At 43.2% G+C, this 18,662-nt stretch overlaps 1 protein-coding gene and 1 pseudogene across 2 annotated transcripts in view; one reads left to right on the forward strand and one right to left on the reverse strand.

Moving 5' to 3' along the window:
- Positions 1 to 16,877, forward strand: part of Twz (BTB/POZ domain-containing protein twz) — a 58,301-nt gene extending 41,424 nt beyond the window's left edge. For both annotated transcript variants that reach the window (XM_076766688.1, XM_076766689.1), the window contains exons 4-5: positions 11,200 to 11,405; positions 13,761 to 16,877. In XM_076766688.1, coding sequence (XP_076622803.1) covers positions 11,200 to 11,405; positions 13,761 to 14,260 — 706 coding nt within the window. In that variant the 3' untranslated portion in view covers positions 14,261 to 16,877. The remainder of the gene's footprint in view (positions 1 to 11,199; positions 11,406 to 13,760) is intronic.
- On the reverse strand, positions 4,732 to 4,851 carry LOC143343100 (5S ribosomal RNA; annotated as a pseudogene).
- Positions 16,878 to 18,662: the final 1,785 nt, after the last annotated feature.

Genomic DNA, 18,662 nt, shown 5'->3' on the forward strand with positions numbered 1-18,662 from the left:
TACGAATATGAAATTAACATCTCTGTAGTTGGGATGTTCTTCCAAGAACTGTTTCGAGAAAACATTAGATCGTTTCTGGAAGCCAATAAGTTATCAAAAAAAAAGAATAATCGAAATTAATGTACGTTTCGAGAACTTTTAAAATATTTTTAGATCGATACGACGTTAAATTCTCTTTTTAGATGAAATCTGGGGTTGCAATTCGATTGCAAAAACTGAGTCGATGTCTCTGTTCTTAAGACGTTTCATCAAAAACTATTTATGGAGGCTACTGAATCATCAAAAAAAAAAAAAAATAGAGAACTTTTGAAACATTTTTAAGTCGATTAAACTAGATCGTTTCTGGAAGTCAATAAATTATCAAAACAAAAAAATAATCGAAATTAATGTACGTTTCGAGAACTTTTGAAACATTTTTAAGTCGATACAACGAATATGAAATTAGCATCTCTGTAGTTGGGATGTTCTTCCAAAAACTGTTTCGAGATAAGACTAGATTGTTTCTGGAAGCCAATAAATTATCAAAAAAATAAATAATCGAAATTATTGTACGTTTCGTGAACTTTTGAAATATTTTTAGATCGATGCAACGTGAAATCCTCTTTTTAGATGAAATCTGGGATTGCAAAAAGCGAGTCTGCGACTTTGAACGACAAGCTCGGATAAGTGTCGCGAAGAGCGAAGAGAAAAGAGGAGAACGGAACACGGGCGTTCGTTGGTGGATATCGTAGAAAACCGCCTGGGCAACCTCTCCGTCTCGTTCGTCACGCTCGATTGCGCCTTCCTCCCTCATTACACGCCGTCGACCTTATTGTTTTGTCGAAAGTATCGCGAGATTGCTGCCCCGCTCTCGATCGAGCCGCGCAGAACGCGAGGAAATCGCGAGACGTGGACTGTGTCGAAAGGCTTTCGGTCCAGGCCACGTGTCGTACCCGCCACCACGTTACACGTAACACTTTGCGTTCAATCAAGTCCGCATTAATTTTCTCCTGTCCTCCGCGGTCATTTCCGTAGCTTCGCGGATCGATGGGATTCGTTCCGTTCGACGAGTCCCGAGAATTACGGTCTCGATCGTCGATAGTTCGAACGAACAGCGAACTTTCAGCAGAAACTCCGCGATTTTGCTTGGAGTCGGAGAAAGGCGGTAAAAGTACGAGTAATCGTTAGAATACGTTACGTATTGTACGATAAGTTGCACCTTTCACCCATTGGGTTGCTAAACAATGAGCACCCGAAACGAGTTCGAGTCTAATTCGACGTCGAAATCGATTTTAAACGCTTCTTTTTACGTTGAAACTCTTTGTCGATGAACTTAAAACGTTCGTGTAAAGTGAATTGATAAGACTTTGTTTGCAAAGGGTATAAATTCACGAATTACCAACTGACGTGCATCGATACTAAGTTTGAGGCTACGTGTGCGAGTTATACGAAAGGAAATGTTTCATTGGCATGGAATAAGAGTAGCGAAAAGATTGATACTCCTTTGCACTTCTGGAAGAATAAATTGCCGATTGAACGTCGAAATGACCAAGTCGATTACAAGCTCCGGAGCTCGCCTCGAGTGGATTCAGCGCGCGGTAAATATCAATTTTCGCAGGTGGGATAAGAATCAGCGATTCAATTAGAGGTGGAGATGCGCGTATCAATGGCGATCTAACGATACCGATATCGGGGACGGCGCAAAGCGGAGCCCCACCCTCGTACACCCGTGTTACTCGCGATATTGATTTACGCCGGCTAAATCAATCGTCGACGCGTAACGACATCGAAGATCGCGTCGTAGATAGCCGTCGTTCGAGTCGAGACACCTACGAGAATTTATAACTCCGGTCGAGAAACGGACGACAATGGACAAGCAATAATAATGATGATCGAGCGCCGCGATCTCGAACGGATAAGGCTGCGTGACGCGAATCGTGAAGCAATCGAGGAAATATTGTTCGATATCTGCTGGAAAGCGGGGAACAATCGTTAAAACGAGAATATAGAAAGCGAAGCGGTGAAATATAATATAAACGACGAAGAGAAGTGGATTTGGCATCGGTAACGATCGTTGTTTACTTTGTAACGTTCGAGTTAAATGCTCTTGATCGATTTCTTATAACGCAATTTTTTCAAAGGGTGACTCTCTAACTCTATTCTGGTTTGAGAAATGAAACGATAGTATTTTAAATCAAAATGGTCGGAGCTCAAAGCGAGTACAGTGTGGGCACAATGCTTTCCACAGCTGAAAAACCTGTAGAAATCAATATAAATCAGTAGTCGTCTCAAGAATCTCGACAACGCCTGTTTGAATCAATCCATGGAATTTTTAACCGAAAGAAGTCATTGACCCAAACCCAATTGTAATTGTATCGAATTCCATATATGTGAATTTGCTTATATCGAATCCCTCTGTTTAGAGTCTTAAAAATCTACATGTGATTATATTAATCCAGATCCAATCCAAATCCAATAGTAATTATATCAAATTCCATATGTGTAAATTCGCTTATATCGAAGACCTCTGTTTTGAGACCCAAAAATCGACATGTAATTCTATTAATTCAGATCCAATCCAAATCCAACAGTAATTATAACGAATTCCATATAAGTAAATTCGCTTATATGGATTCACTCTGTTTAGAAGGGAATGGCTTCCGTTTTGGAGTAAATGGTTTGTTGGAAATATTGCACAACACGCTACTCGCCCGTAACATAACTCCTTTCCATTTTAATTCCATCAAATGTGTCCAATTAGTATTTGCATCTGGTCAGTTAGAATTGATGTCTTCTCGTTATCCGCTCGTCTCTTTCTTTTGTTCTTTTACCCCATTTTAGAATGCTCGTGACGCGAGTTCGCTATTATCTTTACTACGATCTCGCCGTACATCCACACGCGCGCCCACTTCTGCCTCTAACCTTCTCGTAATTCACCTGAATGATGCCCGAAGGTAGTCGGTCCGTAACATCCGTTGCAACACAAATGAAAGTGAAATAATTAATTATCAACGTTCCGCCTTAGAGATTATGCGGTAAATGTCATCTAAGCCAGAGCAGTTCCACGCACCAAACACACGGTACGTTATTGCGCGTGTCGGAGCTTTAATACGCTCAAGTACAATAACGCGCAAAACACTGGAGATTTATAAATATTGCGAAAATTCACTCGAAACCCGAAAATAATTTGCACCGGTGGCGCCCAGAGGCTGCTTCTCCGGCTTAATCTCAAAGTTATTACGCAAACAGATTAAAACACGACCGGCAAGACAACGCAGGGAAACAGATCGAGCAGTATGGAAACCTGAGAAGGGAAAGTTGTACGGAACCGTGGACGTTCCGATAAACAGATTCTAATTTTTCGCTTTCTTCCGCGCGGATCGCGAGATTCGTTCCGCCAAAAACGAGCAACCGGAATCTAGAAAATGGCTAATCGGAATATACTGTTCTACAGAAGTAACCGTCCGCTTCCATCGTTTAATATATCATACGACCCGTAACATAAATCTCCGTTACGACGTACCTGTCTCAAATTACTGTATTACAATATTCAGCGTTCAGTGATTCGTTTCAGCAAAAGAACACCACTAAATGCGAAGGTACGGATTCCGCGTCCATTCGTTTCTCCATATTTCACCGTGAAAACGTCCGGCTCGGACGTTCCAACGTCTGGCTACCATTAATAAAACCCAACGAAGTCAAATCATCGTATTAGCCAGCTTTTCAAGCGATCCGTTGCGTAAAATTAATCTTGCCCGGTCGGGGGACGTCGTTTTCCCCCGGACATTTTCAGAAATTACGTAACCGGCGATCATTAGTTTGCGCTTCCGGTATCACGTAATCCCTAAAACATCGTCGATCATCCTGACCGGGCCGCTCGAGTCCTGGACCCGAAGACTTTACAACGCCCTCCGGGTATCCCATGGAGATCCAACGGAGTCCTCGTTTCCTCGCCCTTCAGTCCGGCGCGTGCAATTTGCCCGACTCTGACAAAGCGATTTTGTATTGGTCGAGGCGCCTCGTTTCTCACACACGCGCCAACGCGGTGCATCCATTGTTGCGAGCACGGACGCGACCAACGGCATACATTTTATGCACCGCTTGCACCAACCGTGTATACGACGACTTTGGATCGCGTGGAATTACCAAACTCACCCTGTTAACGTTTCTGGAGGGAAATATTTCGAAACCAGGACCGAGAAATAATATCGATCAACGCTAGAACTACCGACAATTATAGAGAAATTAAAACGATGGATACGTGGAGTACAATGCAATGGAAACAAGTGTTCATTCATTCTCTTGTAGAAAATTATGGTAGATTTCCAGAAATTCGTTAAATTTTGTACAAGTTTTATTAGTAATTACGAATTGGACTGCTTTGGTGGTTCTAGTGTTGAAGGAGTGAAACTTTGAGATATGTTGAAGTAATACTTGGATAAGGATAATTTTAAACCCTTAAACGCAGTGGATCCTATTTGTATCAGGCTTTTCATCAGGTAGTTACTCCCACTCCTATTCGTACTGTATGACTAGTGAGACTATTTCATATTTCAGTCAGTGAGGAAACTGTTTCATAAATAAAAATAACACACGAGTGTAATAGAAATATTTGATAAAAATAAATGGTAAAAATTCTGTTTCTTATGAAAATTCTTTCCGTTACTTTTACCAAATGTTTATATCACATCTGCAACGTTTAATTACAAAACCGACATAAAGGTATCATACGAACAGTGTAAAACAATATAATGCCAACAATACGCGGTGTTCCCAAGCGTTCAGCCATCTTGGTACTGTCCGCGCCCAACGTTGCTTAACTTCGGTGATCGGGACGAGAACCGGTGTTTCCAACGTGGCAGGATCGTTGGCAAATTTTGTTTTTAATTTATTTATAAACCGTTAAATATCTCAATGCACGAAAAAGTGGACCAGTCGCAAATACTCAATTCATAACAACCTCTTCTTTCATTTATATCACCATTATAGCACATGAATACGAATAGGAGCAGCCATGCATTCTCGTCTCCAACAAAATTTTTATGATTTTTAAGAATGGCCCAAGTAAAAAGATCGCTCGATAACTACAACGGAACTTTCTGCACGCACCTTGTAATTATCGATAAATTGCAAGAACGCGATCGAAGCTTGAAATCATTTTCAAAGTTTCTGTAACGTGTACAATAACCAGTAACAGATTAGTCGAGAAAGGAACTGTGCAAGGGAGTTTAGGGCAAGGAATTGGGCGAACGTATTCACCTATCTACATAATCACGGTCGTATAAAGGCAGTCCTGTGCCACACACACACACACACACACACACGCAGCCGCGTGCATGTGTACGAAAAGCAGAGCAGGAATCTGAGTGATGTGAGCCGATCGTTTAGCGTTTTCCCATAGCGAGCGGATCTGACCCGGGATCGGACCTCGGTCGGTCGGTGGGCCCAAGAAATAGCCCGGGGTAATCACGGCGCTCGTCCTCCGCCCCTGGTACCGTTTCCTCCCCCGTACACCCACCCTTTCCGCGCCAGGATACCCACAAACAACGCGTTCCTCACCTGCGAGCACCATACATCCTGCTCTTGCTTCCCTTTTGTTGTTCCCTTCGTGCTTTCTCGCTTTTTTCCCACCTCTCGACGCCCTGCACCGCATCTATCCAACGATATCGTTCCTCGATCCTCTTTCTTCCTTTCTCTCGGAGATGAAATTCTTAGATATTAAATTTCTAGATAATCCTTTGGAGTCACTCCAACAGAGACACAAGTTTCGATCGTCGAAACACTTTCGAGCCAGTGAGTCAACTATTTCATGAACAGAATAAAAATGGTGGTTGTTATAAAGTTTTGGAGGTTGCTGAAAGCAAAAGAGAGGCAACAGGGTAAATTACTACCGTTCCGACTCGATATTAATTGCGTTACATCGTCAGGATATAACCAGAAAATATTACACGCGTTTAGAAATCATAATTTATCGAACGACGAGTAACTGTGATTTACCGAGCTGCTCCGGAGGAAGATCCAACGGCATCTTTCCGTTCCTGCCTGTCTCTGTTATTCTTAGACGCTGGTCGTGGCTCCGTCTTCTATTTTCCATATTATTTCTGCGGCACGAACGGGTCGAGGAAATCGGCGACGTGGTACCAAAGTTCCAGGACGACTAATATTTGATGCCGTGTTTTCGTAGCGGCGGTGTTTTCGAAACGAGATCTCGCGCAATTTTCATTTTCCCCGTCGACCGTTGGTGGTTGCCTCGCTCATCGCGCGCTCTCGACGTTCGCGTCGTCGTCGAAAAGAGCGAAAGATAAAGAGGGACCCCGAGATATACCCTCTTCGTCTGTGTACACGTATAGCGTCGTACCTACCCCGCGGTGTCTTCCCGTTCTCTCTCCTCCCCGTTGAAGTCAGATCGCCCACGGGCTCCACGAGGCCGTCGTTATTATATGTTATCGCCGTGGAAGGTATGGGAACCGGCCCGAGGGGGTACCGGATACCTACGTCGGTATTTCCCCCTCGTTGTGCCATAACGCACCGTCGAGGTACACGAAGAGAACCGAGAGAGTCTCCGGGGCTCTTGTTCTCTCCTTCTCCGCGCTCTCCCGGCGGCCTTCCTCTTTAGCGCCCCCCTCCTCCCGCCCCGTACCCTTTCCTCGTCCTTTTTCCAGGCCACTCGTCTATTATATGCTAAATTACGACGACCTTCGGCCACGCGCGCAAAACGTGCCGCGGACGCTATCGAAAAACGCATCGAGATCCTCCTCGTTACCATTGACACGACCTGCCCAAGGCCCATTCGTAACCCTTCGAGTCGAACCCTTCCATCCAAACGATCCAAAAGCAAGGAAAAAACAAAGTTTATCCGGGTGCTTTGCGAATTTCTCGCTTATTCTTTTGCTCTACGATTTAATTGCTATTAACCCCATACTAGGCCCGCCATTTTGACGAATACTTAAATACGCGATTTATAATCGATGCAGAATCATTCTCAAAATTTTATACGACCGATTCGAAGGTGGCTGATAACAAATCTGAACGTAGGATCTTCGAAAACAATATGGCGTTCTAAAAGGATCGCGGTTCCACGTTTAACCCCATACTAGGCCCTCCATTTTAACGAATACTTAAATACGCGATTTATAATCGATGCAGAATCATTCTCAAAGTTTTATACGACCGATTCGAAAGTGACTGATAATAAATCTGAACGTAGGATCTTCGAAAACAATATGGCTGACCCAATATGGCTTCTTAAAAGAATCGCGGTTCCACGGTTCAAGTTTAACCCCATACTAGGCCCTCCATTTTAACAAATATTTAGATACGTGATTTATAATCGATGCAGAATCATTCTCAAAATTTTATACAACCGATTCGAAGGTGGCTGATAACAAATCTGAACGTAGAATCTTCGAAAACAATATGGCCGACCTAATATAGCTTCTTCGATAATGATTACTTTACATACTAGGCCCCTCAATTTTGACAAATATTTAAATCATTTTCAAAGTTTTATGGGGCCTACCCAATATGGCGTTCTCGATAATGTTTACTTTTCACTTTAACATCATCGAGATAAAAGTAATTGAATATTTTGAGTCTCGACTTGTACACGTCCTCCTAACATTGAAAAGTTTACAACGACGTCAGCCTCTACCCATCTCTTCCATATTGGGAGCTTGAAAAGCTTGTAATTTCTTAGGTACAGAACACAATGGCGTCTCGAGGTTATTAATACCATATTTATAAGAAGTTCCAATTAACTCCCTACTTCGTATCGCGGTAGATTCTTTAAAAAATAAATTAACCGTGTTTCGAAGAAAACGATGGCGTCGAAATCCGGTGAAACAGTCGCTGAACTTCCTAGAAAACTGCCATTTTGCCGTTCCGGACGGGCGCCAGGCAGAGGGAATCGCATCTTTCATTCCGGCAACGCGACGAGGATTAATTCCTAGCGTGTTGGCGTCAATTTATTGCGAGATTAATCTCATGACGAAACTCATCGTAACAACTATGCATCGCGGTTGCAACGCTCGCGGTCCGTCTGTCATTATATCGAGAGATGCGATTCTCAGATACGACGTATCGAGTGCGAGGAGAGACTAGCCAAGCACGATCGACGATGCAACGCGACGCGAAACGTGCTCGAAAATGTCACGGAAACTTTCTAAAGGAGCCGGAAAAGGTGGCACGGTTCGACGTCGGCCATTTACGTATCCGTATCCGCTGCAATTAACCCAGACCTTTTTAAACCCCATTATAGTCTCCGCTGATCCTAGCAATTAGACACTTAATTATACGTTTATAAACAAGCCTAGGAATTATCATTGCGAATTGAATTTACAAACGTAGAACCTGAGGAAACGATGTCATAGTACATACGTATCTACGGAAAAAACGAAACGTTTAAGAGTGATCGCGTTGGGCAGACGCTCGTCGATTAACTTCCTGTCACGAGTCGCGTTATGTACGACGGAACTCGATTTAATTATTTTCTTTTTCGAGGAGTTCCTCTCCTCGTTCCTCGTAGCTCGTCCTTTCTTCGTCTCTGATCCTCCAGAAGGCATCCGTTCCGCCGACTTTCACGAAAATGATGGCAGCGTCTCTCCTCCGGCGTGGTAGCCGCAATAAAGAGATGAAATTCGAAGCCGGGCGATGACGATAATCGATCGTTGCCACGGGATTGAGCGATCGAAATCGCGCGCCTAATAATCGACGCCGCGAAAGGTATTTTAATGTAATATTAGGGTGTCCCGGGAAATACCGAGCATTTCGAAACGTCAATTTATTAAATCACGACTGCGAACAGAAGTAATTTCGAGCGTAATAACCTGTGGTCTTTCGACGTCGAAAGATCGTCCCCGAAGTGGATGATCGAAGATAAAAATTGACAAACTTTTCTTCGACTAATAGATAACAAATACAACCAAATTAATAGCGATTCGTTCGCCGTTGAAATACTCAAATCTGTGACTCTCTAATTTTCATTCGGGTTAAATGTTTTTGGCGAAACAAAATGGCCCGTAGGTACAAATCCCTGAGAGAACGTATCCGTAAAACTCGCGAGCACCGGTTTTAAATCGTAACGAGAGTGTAACGGTTAATCAGGGGAGAATTATTAAAAAGGCAAAATGTGGGAGCAGGTGGGAAGCATCTCCTACTTGGAATATTACTCGTTATATTACCACAGACGAGGTATACGAGTAGACCTTACACCTTATTCATTTTAAAATGGGTGTCAAATTAAAAATAATTGAATCTACTATGACATTTGTCATCAAAAGATACTAAGATAAAACAATATACATGTGTTACTACTCACGGGTATGATTCATACCCGCGGTCAACACACTTGCCAAATTAACCACGTATACAACCAGTCACCCATGTCGATTAGGACCTTTCGTCCTACGACATGGGGACTGGACGAATAAAAATCACATGCAACTCACCGATTCCTACCGTTGGTCATCAGTGTCCAGCACTGGTCAGTAGTGGTCAGCAGCAGTTAGTAGTGGCCACTCGTGGTCATCAGTGGTCAGTCCAGTTCGCTAATGGTCAGAGATAGAAGCCCGCTTGGAAGTCCCAGTAGTACTGAAAGAGTGTGTTATCAGTGCCTCTCCATATACCTCTTCCTAAGGTGGAAGAGTGGGGAGACGCAAAGACAAAGTTGACAGTCAAAGACAATCTGGCCTACGGAAGAACTATTTCGGTTGGTCCTACCTCTTGGCCATTCCTGGACCTTTGATCTTGATGTCAGCGTCACTGTTGACCATCGATGACCATTACCTAACCATTGTTGACGAGCGAATAACCGACGGCCCATTAAAACCACCACAAAGTCGAAGATTAAAGCCTTCTTACAAGGATCCCCTTAAAATTTAATGCACGATCTTTTTAACATTTTGTTCCACTTCGAAGGAGTGTATCTTGTAAGGAAATAAGAGAAGCCACGTTGTTACCTGAAACCGCCACTTTCGTTTTGCGCACAATGAACCGTTCCCTGAAAAAATTTCCATTACATTTTCATTAATCCAATAAAATAATAAGCCGACGGGGCCCTGGTCGCGTCGATACCCTTTATTTAGCGGCGCATCGGTCCATGACAAAATATGCGTTTACGACGTGACGTTAATCGATCCGGAGCGGCCGGTGATCGTCAATTAAAGCGAACCGAGGGAGTTTGTTAAAAAATTTCTGGCCCCGTAACAGCTGCGGCGCCCTTGTGCCGCTACATTGCATGTTGTAACTTGGAGCGATTTTGGCAGGTGACCGGTGAATATCGGCACCTGCTCGTCTCAACGAGACCTCGTCAATGCGGAAAGCGTAATTTATATGTCGCTGCTTCGAGTATCCTCTCTGGAAATAACTCCTTAAGGATTCATCGTACGAATCGATCGACGAGATTTAAGACGCATGGAGCCACGTTCACCAACCACTCGCGAACGTCGTTTGCTCAAATGAAAAATGATCATTTTAAAATTCATACGAATTATAAAATGAAACTATACAGGGTGTTCGGCCACCCCTGGGAAAAATTTTAGTGGGAGATTCTAGAGGCCAAAATAAGACGTAAATCAAGAATATCAATTCCTTGACTGGGGCTTCGTTAAAAAGTTATTAACAATTAAATTAAAATATTTCAAATCGTTCTGGAAAAATTATTTTCAATTGTGGGGATCAATTATAATCATTTTTGGTCATTACACATACCCCCGAATTCCTACGCATTTTCGAGAAAAAAATTTATTACTGAAAATATAATGTCTGACCATAACTGTCTGTTACCCTGAAAATTGAAAAGTTTCAAATCGTTCTAGGAAAATTATTTTCAGCTGCGGGGGTCAATTAAAATCATTTTTGGTGAACAGACATTCCCCCGAAATCCTGCGCATTTTTGAGAAAAAAATTCAGAACGAGCGGAACTTTAAACGTTAATAACTTTTTAACGAAGCCTCCATCAACAAATTGATATTCTTGATTTTCGTCTTATTTTGGCCTCTAGAATCTCCCATTAAAATTTCCCCCAGGGGTGGCCGAACACCCTGTATTTCAAGTCGAACGAACGAACAAATTGTTCGAATAGTTCGATAGATTAGGGTGTTTGATGCAATCTAATAAATAAAATCGGTTAATATTTACGTCTAGATATAAAGGAGGCCCGACCATACTCGATAAGAAACTCACGCAAATGGTAAAGTGTTTCTCCCCATTGTTTCACCGTAGATATCCGGAATCGAGGCTAGCAAAATTATTTAACGGCAGCATCCCCATCGTTCTGGACTCCCTGAAGCAGCACTATTTCATCGACAGGGACGGCGGAATGTTCAGACACATACTAAACTTCATGAGGAACTCCCGTCTGCTCATACCGGACAACTTCGCCGATTTGGATTTATTGCTGGAGGAAGCGCGGTACTTCGACATTGCACGTAAGAAGGATTCGTCGTTACTTTTTATTATCCGATAATAATAAAACCTTGGCTCGAAACACCCTGATCGTGTTTCGATCATTAAAACGACTGCAACCAAGTTGCTTCTGAAAATTCGCCGTCGAAATATTCTTTAAGGACGCTCTAAATGCCCCGAGACCCGTTTCTGATCGGTATTAAAAGTACCCGGTTTCGTTTTCGTCTTCCCGTGTTCCGTGCGTTTAAGATTTTTTTTTTTTAATGGCGCGTGATTAATATTACGGGAGCGGACGTACCGTTAAATCGAACAAAACGAAGGCATACAAATTCGCGAGAGCCGGTATTAATTTAATCTCGTATGAAAATCTGAACGGTTGCTGGACACTGTGCGCCAGACGGACAACTTCCTTGGGTTCTGTGGCGAGGCGAAAGATCACGGTACAACGTCGATAAATCGTGTTATCTGAACGTCAGCATCTCTCCTCGGATCATTTTTCCTGCCATTAACCGGCAATACCGGCAGCACGGAAAGTTCATATTATACCGTATTAAACGGCTGTAGTCTTGATAACGAGGAATCACGACAAATGTGCAGGGCTCGCGAAATTCCGATACCTCTTGTATCGCTCGATCGACACGGTCCGAAAATGAGCCAAAAATCAGCTGACGATCTTTCTCAATTGATTTTCAACGGGCCACTCGAGCGTTTTAAAAATTTTTATATCCACATTGGAGGCCACGGGTTCAGGATCACCGTGCTAAATGGTTCTTTCGCGAACGATCTGTGGGATCCATCGTCTTCCGTACTGGCAACCAGAGGAATACAGGGTGTTCGGCCACCCTTGGGAAAAATTTTAATGGGGGATTCCAGAAGCCAAAATAAGACGAAAATCAAGAATACCAGTTCATTGATGGACACTTTGTTAAAAAGTTATTAACAATTAAATTCTAAAGTTTCAAATCGTTCTGGAAAAATTATTTTCGGTTGCGGGGGTCAATTACAATCATTTTTTATGAATATACATATCCCCAAAATACTACCCTCCTTTGAGAAAAAATTCGGGTAGGTGGGGAAATTTTTCGGCGAAAAAAAAATTTATCAAATCGTTCTAAAAAAATTATTTTCGATTACAAGGGTCGATTATAATCATTTTTGATGACTAGACATACCTCCGAAATCCTACCCACTTACGAGAAAAAAATTCGAGATGTGAAATTTTTCAACAAAATTAAAAAATTTCAAATCGTTTTAAAAAAATTATTTTCGATTGCAGGGATCAATTATAATCATTTTTGGTCAATAGACATACCCCCGAAATCCTACCCACTTTCGAGAACAAAATTCCTTACCGAAAATATAATTTCTGGCCAGAAATGTCTGCCCGAATTTTCATACGAATTTTTAAAACGTCATAATTTCTAAACGGATCGGTCGATTTTAATGTTTAAAAAAGTAAACTACGCGCATTTTAGTGTAGAATATGTACAAATCGTGAAAATATTCAAAAAGTTGGTCCTCGACCCCACAAAATGACAAAACCCCCTAAAACTGGTCCAATTTTCAAACAGCCATAACTCCTACAATTGTGAATATATTTCAATGAAACTTTTTTCTGAAGTAGAGCTCATGGGTACCTACAAAAAAGTATTAGACAACTTTTCTGTAGGATGTCAAACAAAATTACTAAAAATGAAAAAGGAATTTTTAAGAAACATCGACAGGTGCCCAAATTTTTCGACGAAAAAAAAAATTTTTAATTAATTCTGAAAAAATTATTTTCGGTTCCGGGGATCAATTACTATCATTTTTTGTCAATAGACATACCTCCGAAATCTTCGCATTTTCGAGAAAAAAATTCAGTACGGTCGGAACTTTAAACGTTAATAACTTCTTAATGAAGCCTTCATCAAGAAATTAGTATTCTTGATTCTCGTCTTATTTTGGCCTCTAGAATCTCCCATAAAAATTTTTCCCTAGTGTGACTGAACATCCTCTATATACACTCCTCAACCAACTAATCCAATGTCCTCCAGCGTCTAAGGATGCCTTACCGGTCCTTTTCCATCTGTCGTCAACAGGAGCCCCACAAATCTGTAAAAAAAAGAACACAAAACTGTTGAATATTTATTTGTTAAATAAATACAACAGAGTTTCGACCTAAGATATATTTAATTAAGGTAGAATAGTTTAACAAGATCGAAATGCTGTTCTCAGTTTAACGATTTTCGGTTTACGGGGTACCATAAATGAGTGTCCTCCTCAGGTAGTACTGACCTTAGCAAAGGAGGGGCCACCCCACCGGATACAAATTTCCATTAAAAATATACGGATGCGATGCTTATGCTCAATAAAAACTATATTGCGTCCTGTTGCAGCGATGTGCAGGCAGCTGGAGCAAATGAAGAAGGAACGAATCAAGAACGGTACGACGACGACGATGTCCTCCTCGTCGCCGAGCCCGCCGCCGTCCAATCAGCTGGGTAGCCGTGGCACAGGGTGCACGACGGTGCCCTGCAACCGGGACACGGACAAGATTCGCAACAGCGACGGGAACTGTAGCTACGAGTGCGTCGCCCTTCACGTGAATCCGGATTTAGGCGAACGCGTGATGCTGTCCGGCGGACGGGCGTTGCTCGACGAGGTGTTCCCGGAAACGACCCAGGTGGTGATCGACGCTCGATCGGGCGTCGTCTGGCACCAACAGGACGACCGTCACGTGATCAGGTTCCCGTTGAACGGCTACTGCAAGCTGAGCTCCGTGCAGGCCATCACCAGGCTCCTGAACGCTGGATTCCGCGTGGTCGCCAGCCACGGGGGCGGCGTCGAGGAACGGTTCTCGGAGTACCTGTTCGTCCGACAGTCCGTCAACACTTGACGGAGCACCGCGCACCAGCGCAAAACGAGCTCGAGGACGGTTCGTTGCATCCAACGCGACCGGGATCCCGAGTGAGTTGTCCAGGAGAAGACTCATCAAGACTGCGTCACGGACGACGATCCGATCGTTCTGACGGGCCACCACGGTGCAGACGCTCTCGAGGATCGTTCGCGAGATGTAACTGCACGCGTTCTGTTCCCCGGGTTGGAAGGATCGGTATTAACGCTAGATTTACGGGCATTGATCGTACATATATTTATTGATACCTTTCATGTTGACGATTACCTTAAAATACGATTTTTCTTTCAATTAGAATATACATTCATGCCATTGCATCGATCAAATTCAACGTAAGTTGTTAAAAAATAATATTTACGCGTTCTGCAATTTTTAATATGGAATCTGACATCCGTCAAATTGACGGCTTCCGTAAATCTAGTGTTAAGGGGTAACCAGTGTAAAAGCCTGAAATAAAGCGTTTCTTTGCGATTTTTTTTTGGATAGATGGAAAAGTAGGAGGATAATAATAGTCAAGAATGTTATTAACCACGTCGTTAAGTGTTGAAAAAAAAATATTTATTCAAAGATGGCGCAAAATGACGACGCTGGAGCCACTCTCGCGAGGCGTGTTTTGAATTTGAGGTGCTCTGATGCAAATTTGTATATGGAAAAAAACAAAAAATGTTCTCTTAATCTACACGGGTATAGCTAGAGAAATACGTAGGAGATCTTCGATAAGTTAATTTTAACATTTATCGACAAATGATTGCCCCATTTTTGTACAAAATTGAACATTCTTCTTCAAATGCTCACCAATCACACAAAAATTAATGTTTCAAAAATCCCCCTATAAAACGCCTCGCGAGAATGGTTCCAGCGTCGTCATTTTGCGCTACTTTTGAATAAATATTTTTTTTGTAACATTTAACGACGTGGTTAATAACATTCTTGAATATTCATCGCAAAAAAACGCTTCATTTCAGGTTTTTACAGTGGTCTTACCCCTTAAGCGCCGTCGAAAACAAATTAGCAAAGGAATCGTTACGCGATGGCTGACTAATTTTACGTTTCGTTTGGACATAGGAGTAACCCGTCCTCTCTGTGCCTCCTATTATAGAGAAGTCTTTGTTTGTTTTATTATTTCGACGAACCCGTACCGGATAGATTATAATTTTGCAATTTTTCGGAGCGCAATTGTGATAGCGGCTGAACGAAATCGTACGTTCGGATTGTACAGTAAGTTACGCGCGAATGACGAACGCAAACAGGCTGTTAGGAAGCGTTCAAGATCGACGGGAACCTAATTTATAAACGATGCACGTAACACGGTCAAACTTCCCTCGATCGAAGTTTACGTCGCGATCGAATACCTAAACGCCCCGCGTACGGTGAACATCGCGGCGCTGGAAATGGTTCCGAAGTCTGTAATTTGAAATGAAAATTACCGTTAAAATTGATTCGGTATTTCCGGGAACGTTGGTTTCGGGTAACACAATCGTCGCAGTTACATATCGTCGAACGGTATCATTACGCACGCACGTGACCCACTTATGCTTAAGAACCTCGGGTGCGCCGGTCCTTACATTGCTCTTATTTAATAAGGTGTACCTATATGTATTTAAATGCCATACTAATTACAGTAAATACCGCGAATCAACGTGTATCTATATCTATATATATATTATATATACAGGGTGTTCGGCCACCCCTGGGAAAAATTTTAATGGGGGATTCTAGAGGCCAAAATAAGACGAAAATCAAGAATACCGATTTGTTGATGGAGGCTTCGTTAAAAAGTTATTAACAATTAAATTAAAAAATTTCAAATCGTTCTGGAAAAATTATTTTCGGTTGCGGGGGTCAATTACAATCATTTTTTATGAATACACATATGCCCGAAATCCTACCCAGTTACGAGAAATAAATTCGAGAAAGTGCCTAAATTTTTCGGCGAAATTGAAAAGTTTCAAATCGTTCTGGAAAAATTATTTTCGGTTGCGGGGGTCAATTATAATCATTTTTGGTGAATAGACATACTCCCGAAATCCTACCCAGTGTCGAGAAAAAAATTCAGTACTGGCGGAACTTTAATCGTTAATAACTTCTTAAAGAAGCCACCATCAACAAATTGGTATTCTTGATTTTCTTCTTATTTTGGCCTTTAGAATCTCCCATAAAAATTTTTCCCAGGGGTGGCCGAACACCCTGTATAAATATAAATATTCTATGTACTTAAATTGCCGACGCTCGGACGCGGAAACGCTCGACAACGAAACAATTCGCGTTGATCTCATCGGCTGTCGACACGATCTCTTCAGGGACGGAATTTATCAAAAAAATATAATTTTGCCCTCGATCATACTTATTCGAATAATCGTGGATCGATTTTCAGTTTCACAAAATTTCGTTTTCGATCGTTGACGGAAAAGCGAGCGTTTAATCGTCGTAAATTTGAAAAGAGCGTCCCTGAAGAGATTAAACGCGCGTCTCCCGAGTCATCGAGACTGTTCCGGATTATATTATGAATTAAAGAGAAGAATAGTTTCCGATCGACAGAACTCTTACTGCGATAAGTATCGTTTCGATTGATTTAATAAAATGTTTATTACTGGAAACCGTATCCCTCGTCGTCATTTACTTTCACAATAATATATATATATATCGTCGTTTACAAGAAGATGGACGATTTCCACGGTATCGCCGCTTGGCTCGGAGAGCGAAAAATTTCTATTATTCGGTCCTTCTCCGTGAAAGTTTGTCGACCGCCGCCCGCGGCCGATTAACATTCAATTTTCTTTATTAACGGGCAAAGCGACGACGAATAAAGGCCACGGTCGAATATTGTTCCGGAAACGTGCAAACCGACTCGCGATACGAGAGGGAAAAAAGACGGAGAAGAGTGTTTCCCGCGGGGCAGCCGCGGTTCGGGTTAGGTCCGCGGAACAAAAAATAAAATCTGCCACGAAATGAAATCATTAGTCGGGACAATGCGGTTTCCGCGGCTTTCCGGCATAAAAATTCGATAGGCTCTAAACGGGTTACGCGGTATCTGCTTTCGACTCTTCCCAACGGCCGCGTCCAATCCATTCGGTGCAACGAGTTTCGTAATCGTATATTTCCGGCCGTATAATTGCGGAGTGTTCGTTATCTCACGGAACAAATAGAGAAATCGTTGAGAAAAGTATCGTATCAGATGAGACGACGTTTCAGCGAACCTTTGTACGGCCTGTGTCTGAGCAGAGACTGTCCGCATTCTACTTCCTAAGTTTCTGTTTCCGACGCGCCCCAACGAGTGTACGGAACGAAACGTAAATTCTAAAGCGTTTTTAAATTTTCCAAGGGAAAAGAACCAACGAAACTCCCGCTAGTCGTATGGAAAACAATTCTCGCAGCGCAAAGGGTTAATAAATCTGTTGTGAAAGCTGCGACGAGCTCAAAGTGCCTCTGTTTCGTCGCTCTCAAGATGGCGTAAAAACCTTCAGCCGACAATGGACCGTGGCATTAGATAAAAAGATAAACTAGCGTGCCGCGACGGAGAAGAAGAGGAACAGGAGGAAAGGGTAGAATGGCGGTCAGAGAAGGCGAAGCAGCAGGCGGAGGAGCAAGGAGAGAGCAAAAGAGCTCGGAACCGCGTTGATCACGTAACCGCGGGAATAAGGGATAAAGCGCACAAACGTCATTGCCTCGGGCCCCGTTTCCATGGTTACCGTGAACTCAATATCCGCGACGCCCGGGGGTAGTATGGGCCGCGGGCTGTCATCCCTCGAACCTGCCGAGCGGAGCGCCCGACGTTCCGTTTCGACCCTCTCCCTCCCCATACCCCACGCTATATACATACATCTATCTCTCTCTCTCTCTCACTCTCGGTCCGTGTACTTTTCTACTTTTCCACCTTATTGTTTCCCGTCATATTCCTCGCGACGGCCTCATGACCGTCTCATTCTTTCCGCGACCTCCCCCTGGTTTCTCCGCCCGATAATTCTCTCCTCTTCTCTTTCGTAAGAGGGATCCTCCAAAACCTCTTCCTCTCCCGCGTCGTCCCTCGTTCCCGGTGGTTCCTTCGTGGCTCTTCGCGCGACCACCCCCTCCCTCTCCCGAGTTCTCGCGCTCACCACCCGATTCCCCATCTTCGTCCACCCTTTTTCTGTCTGTTTCTCTTCGTCGCCCGAGCCCTCCATCCTCCCCCTCCGGCTCGCTATTGGACATTTTACCCGCCGCCACTCGACGCGTTCTCCGTCTCTGTCGGAGCGCCGGGCTTGATTATATTCCATTTCTGGATCGCCCCGGGGCCGCCTCGGTCCCAGGTCCTTCAATACACGACACCGGGCGAAGTAGCCTTTGGCGTCAAGGAAGACGGGCTTGAAATTTCGAGGATACCCCGGTTACGGCGGCGCTGCTATTG

This window comes from Colletes latitarsis, chromosome 6, assembly GCF_051014445.1.
Source record: "Colletes latitarsis isolate SP2378_abdomen chromosome 6, iyColLati1, whole genome shotgun sequence".
NCBI lineage: Eukaryota > Metazoa > Arthropoda > Insecta > Hymenoptera > Colletidae > Colletes > Colletes latitarsis.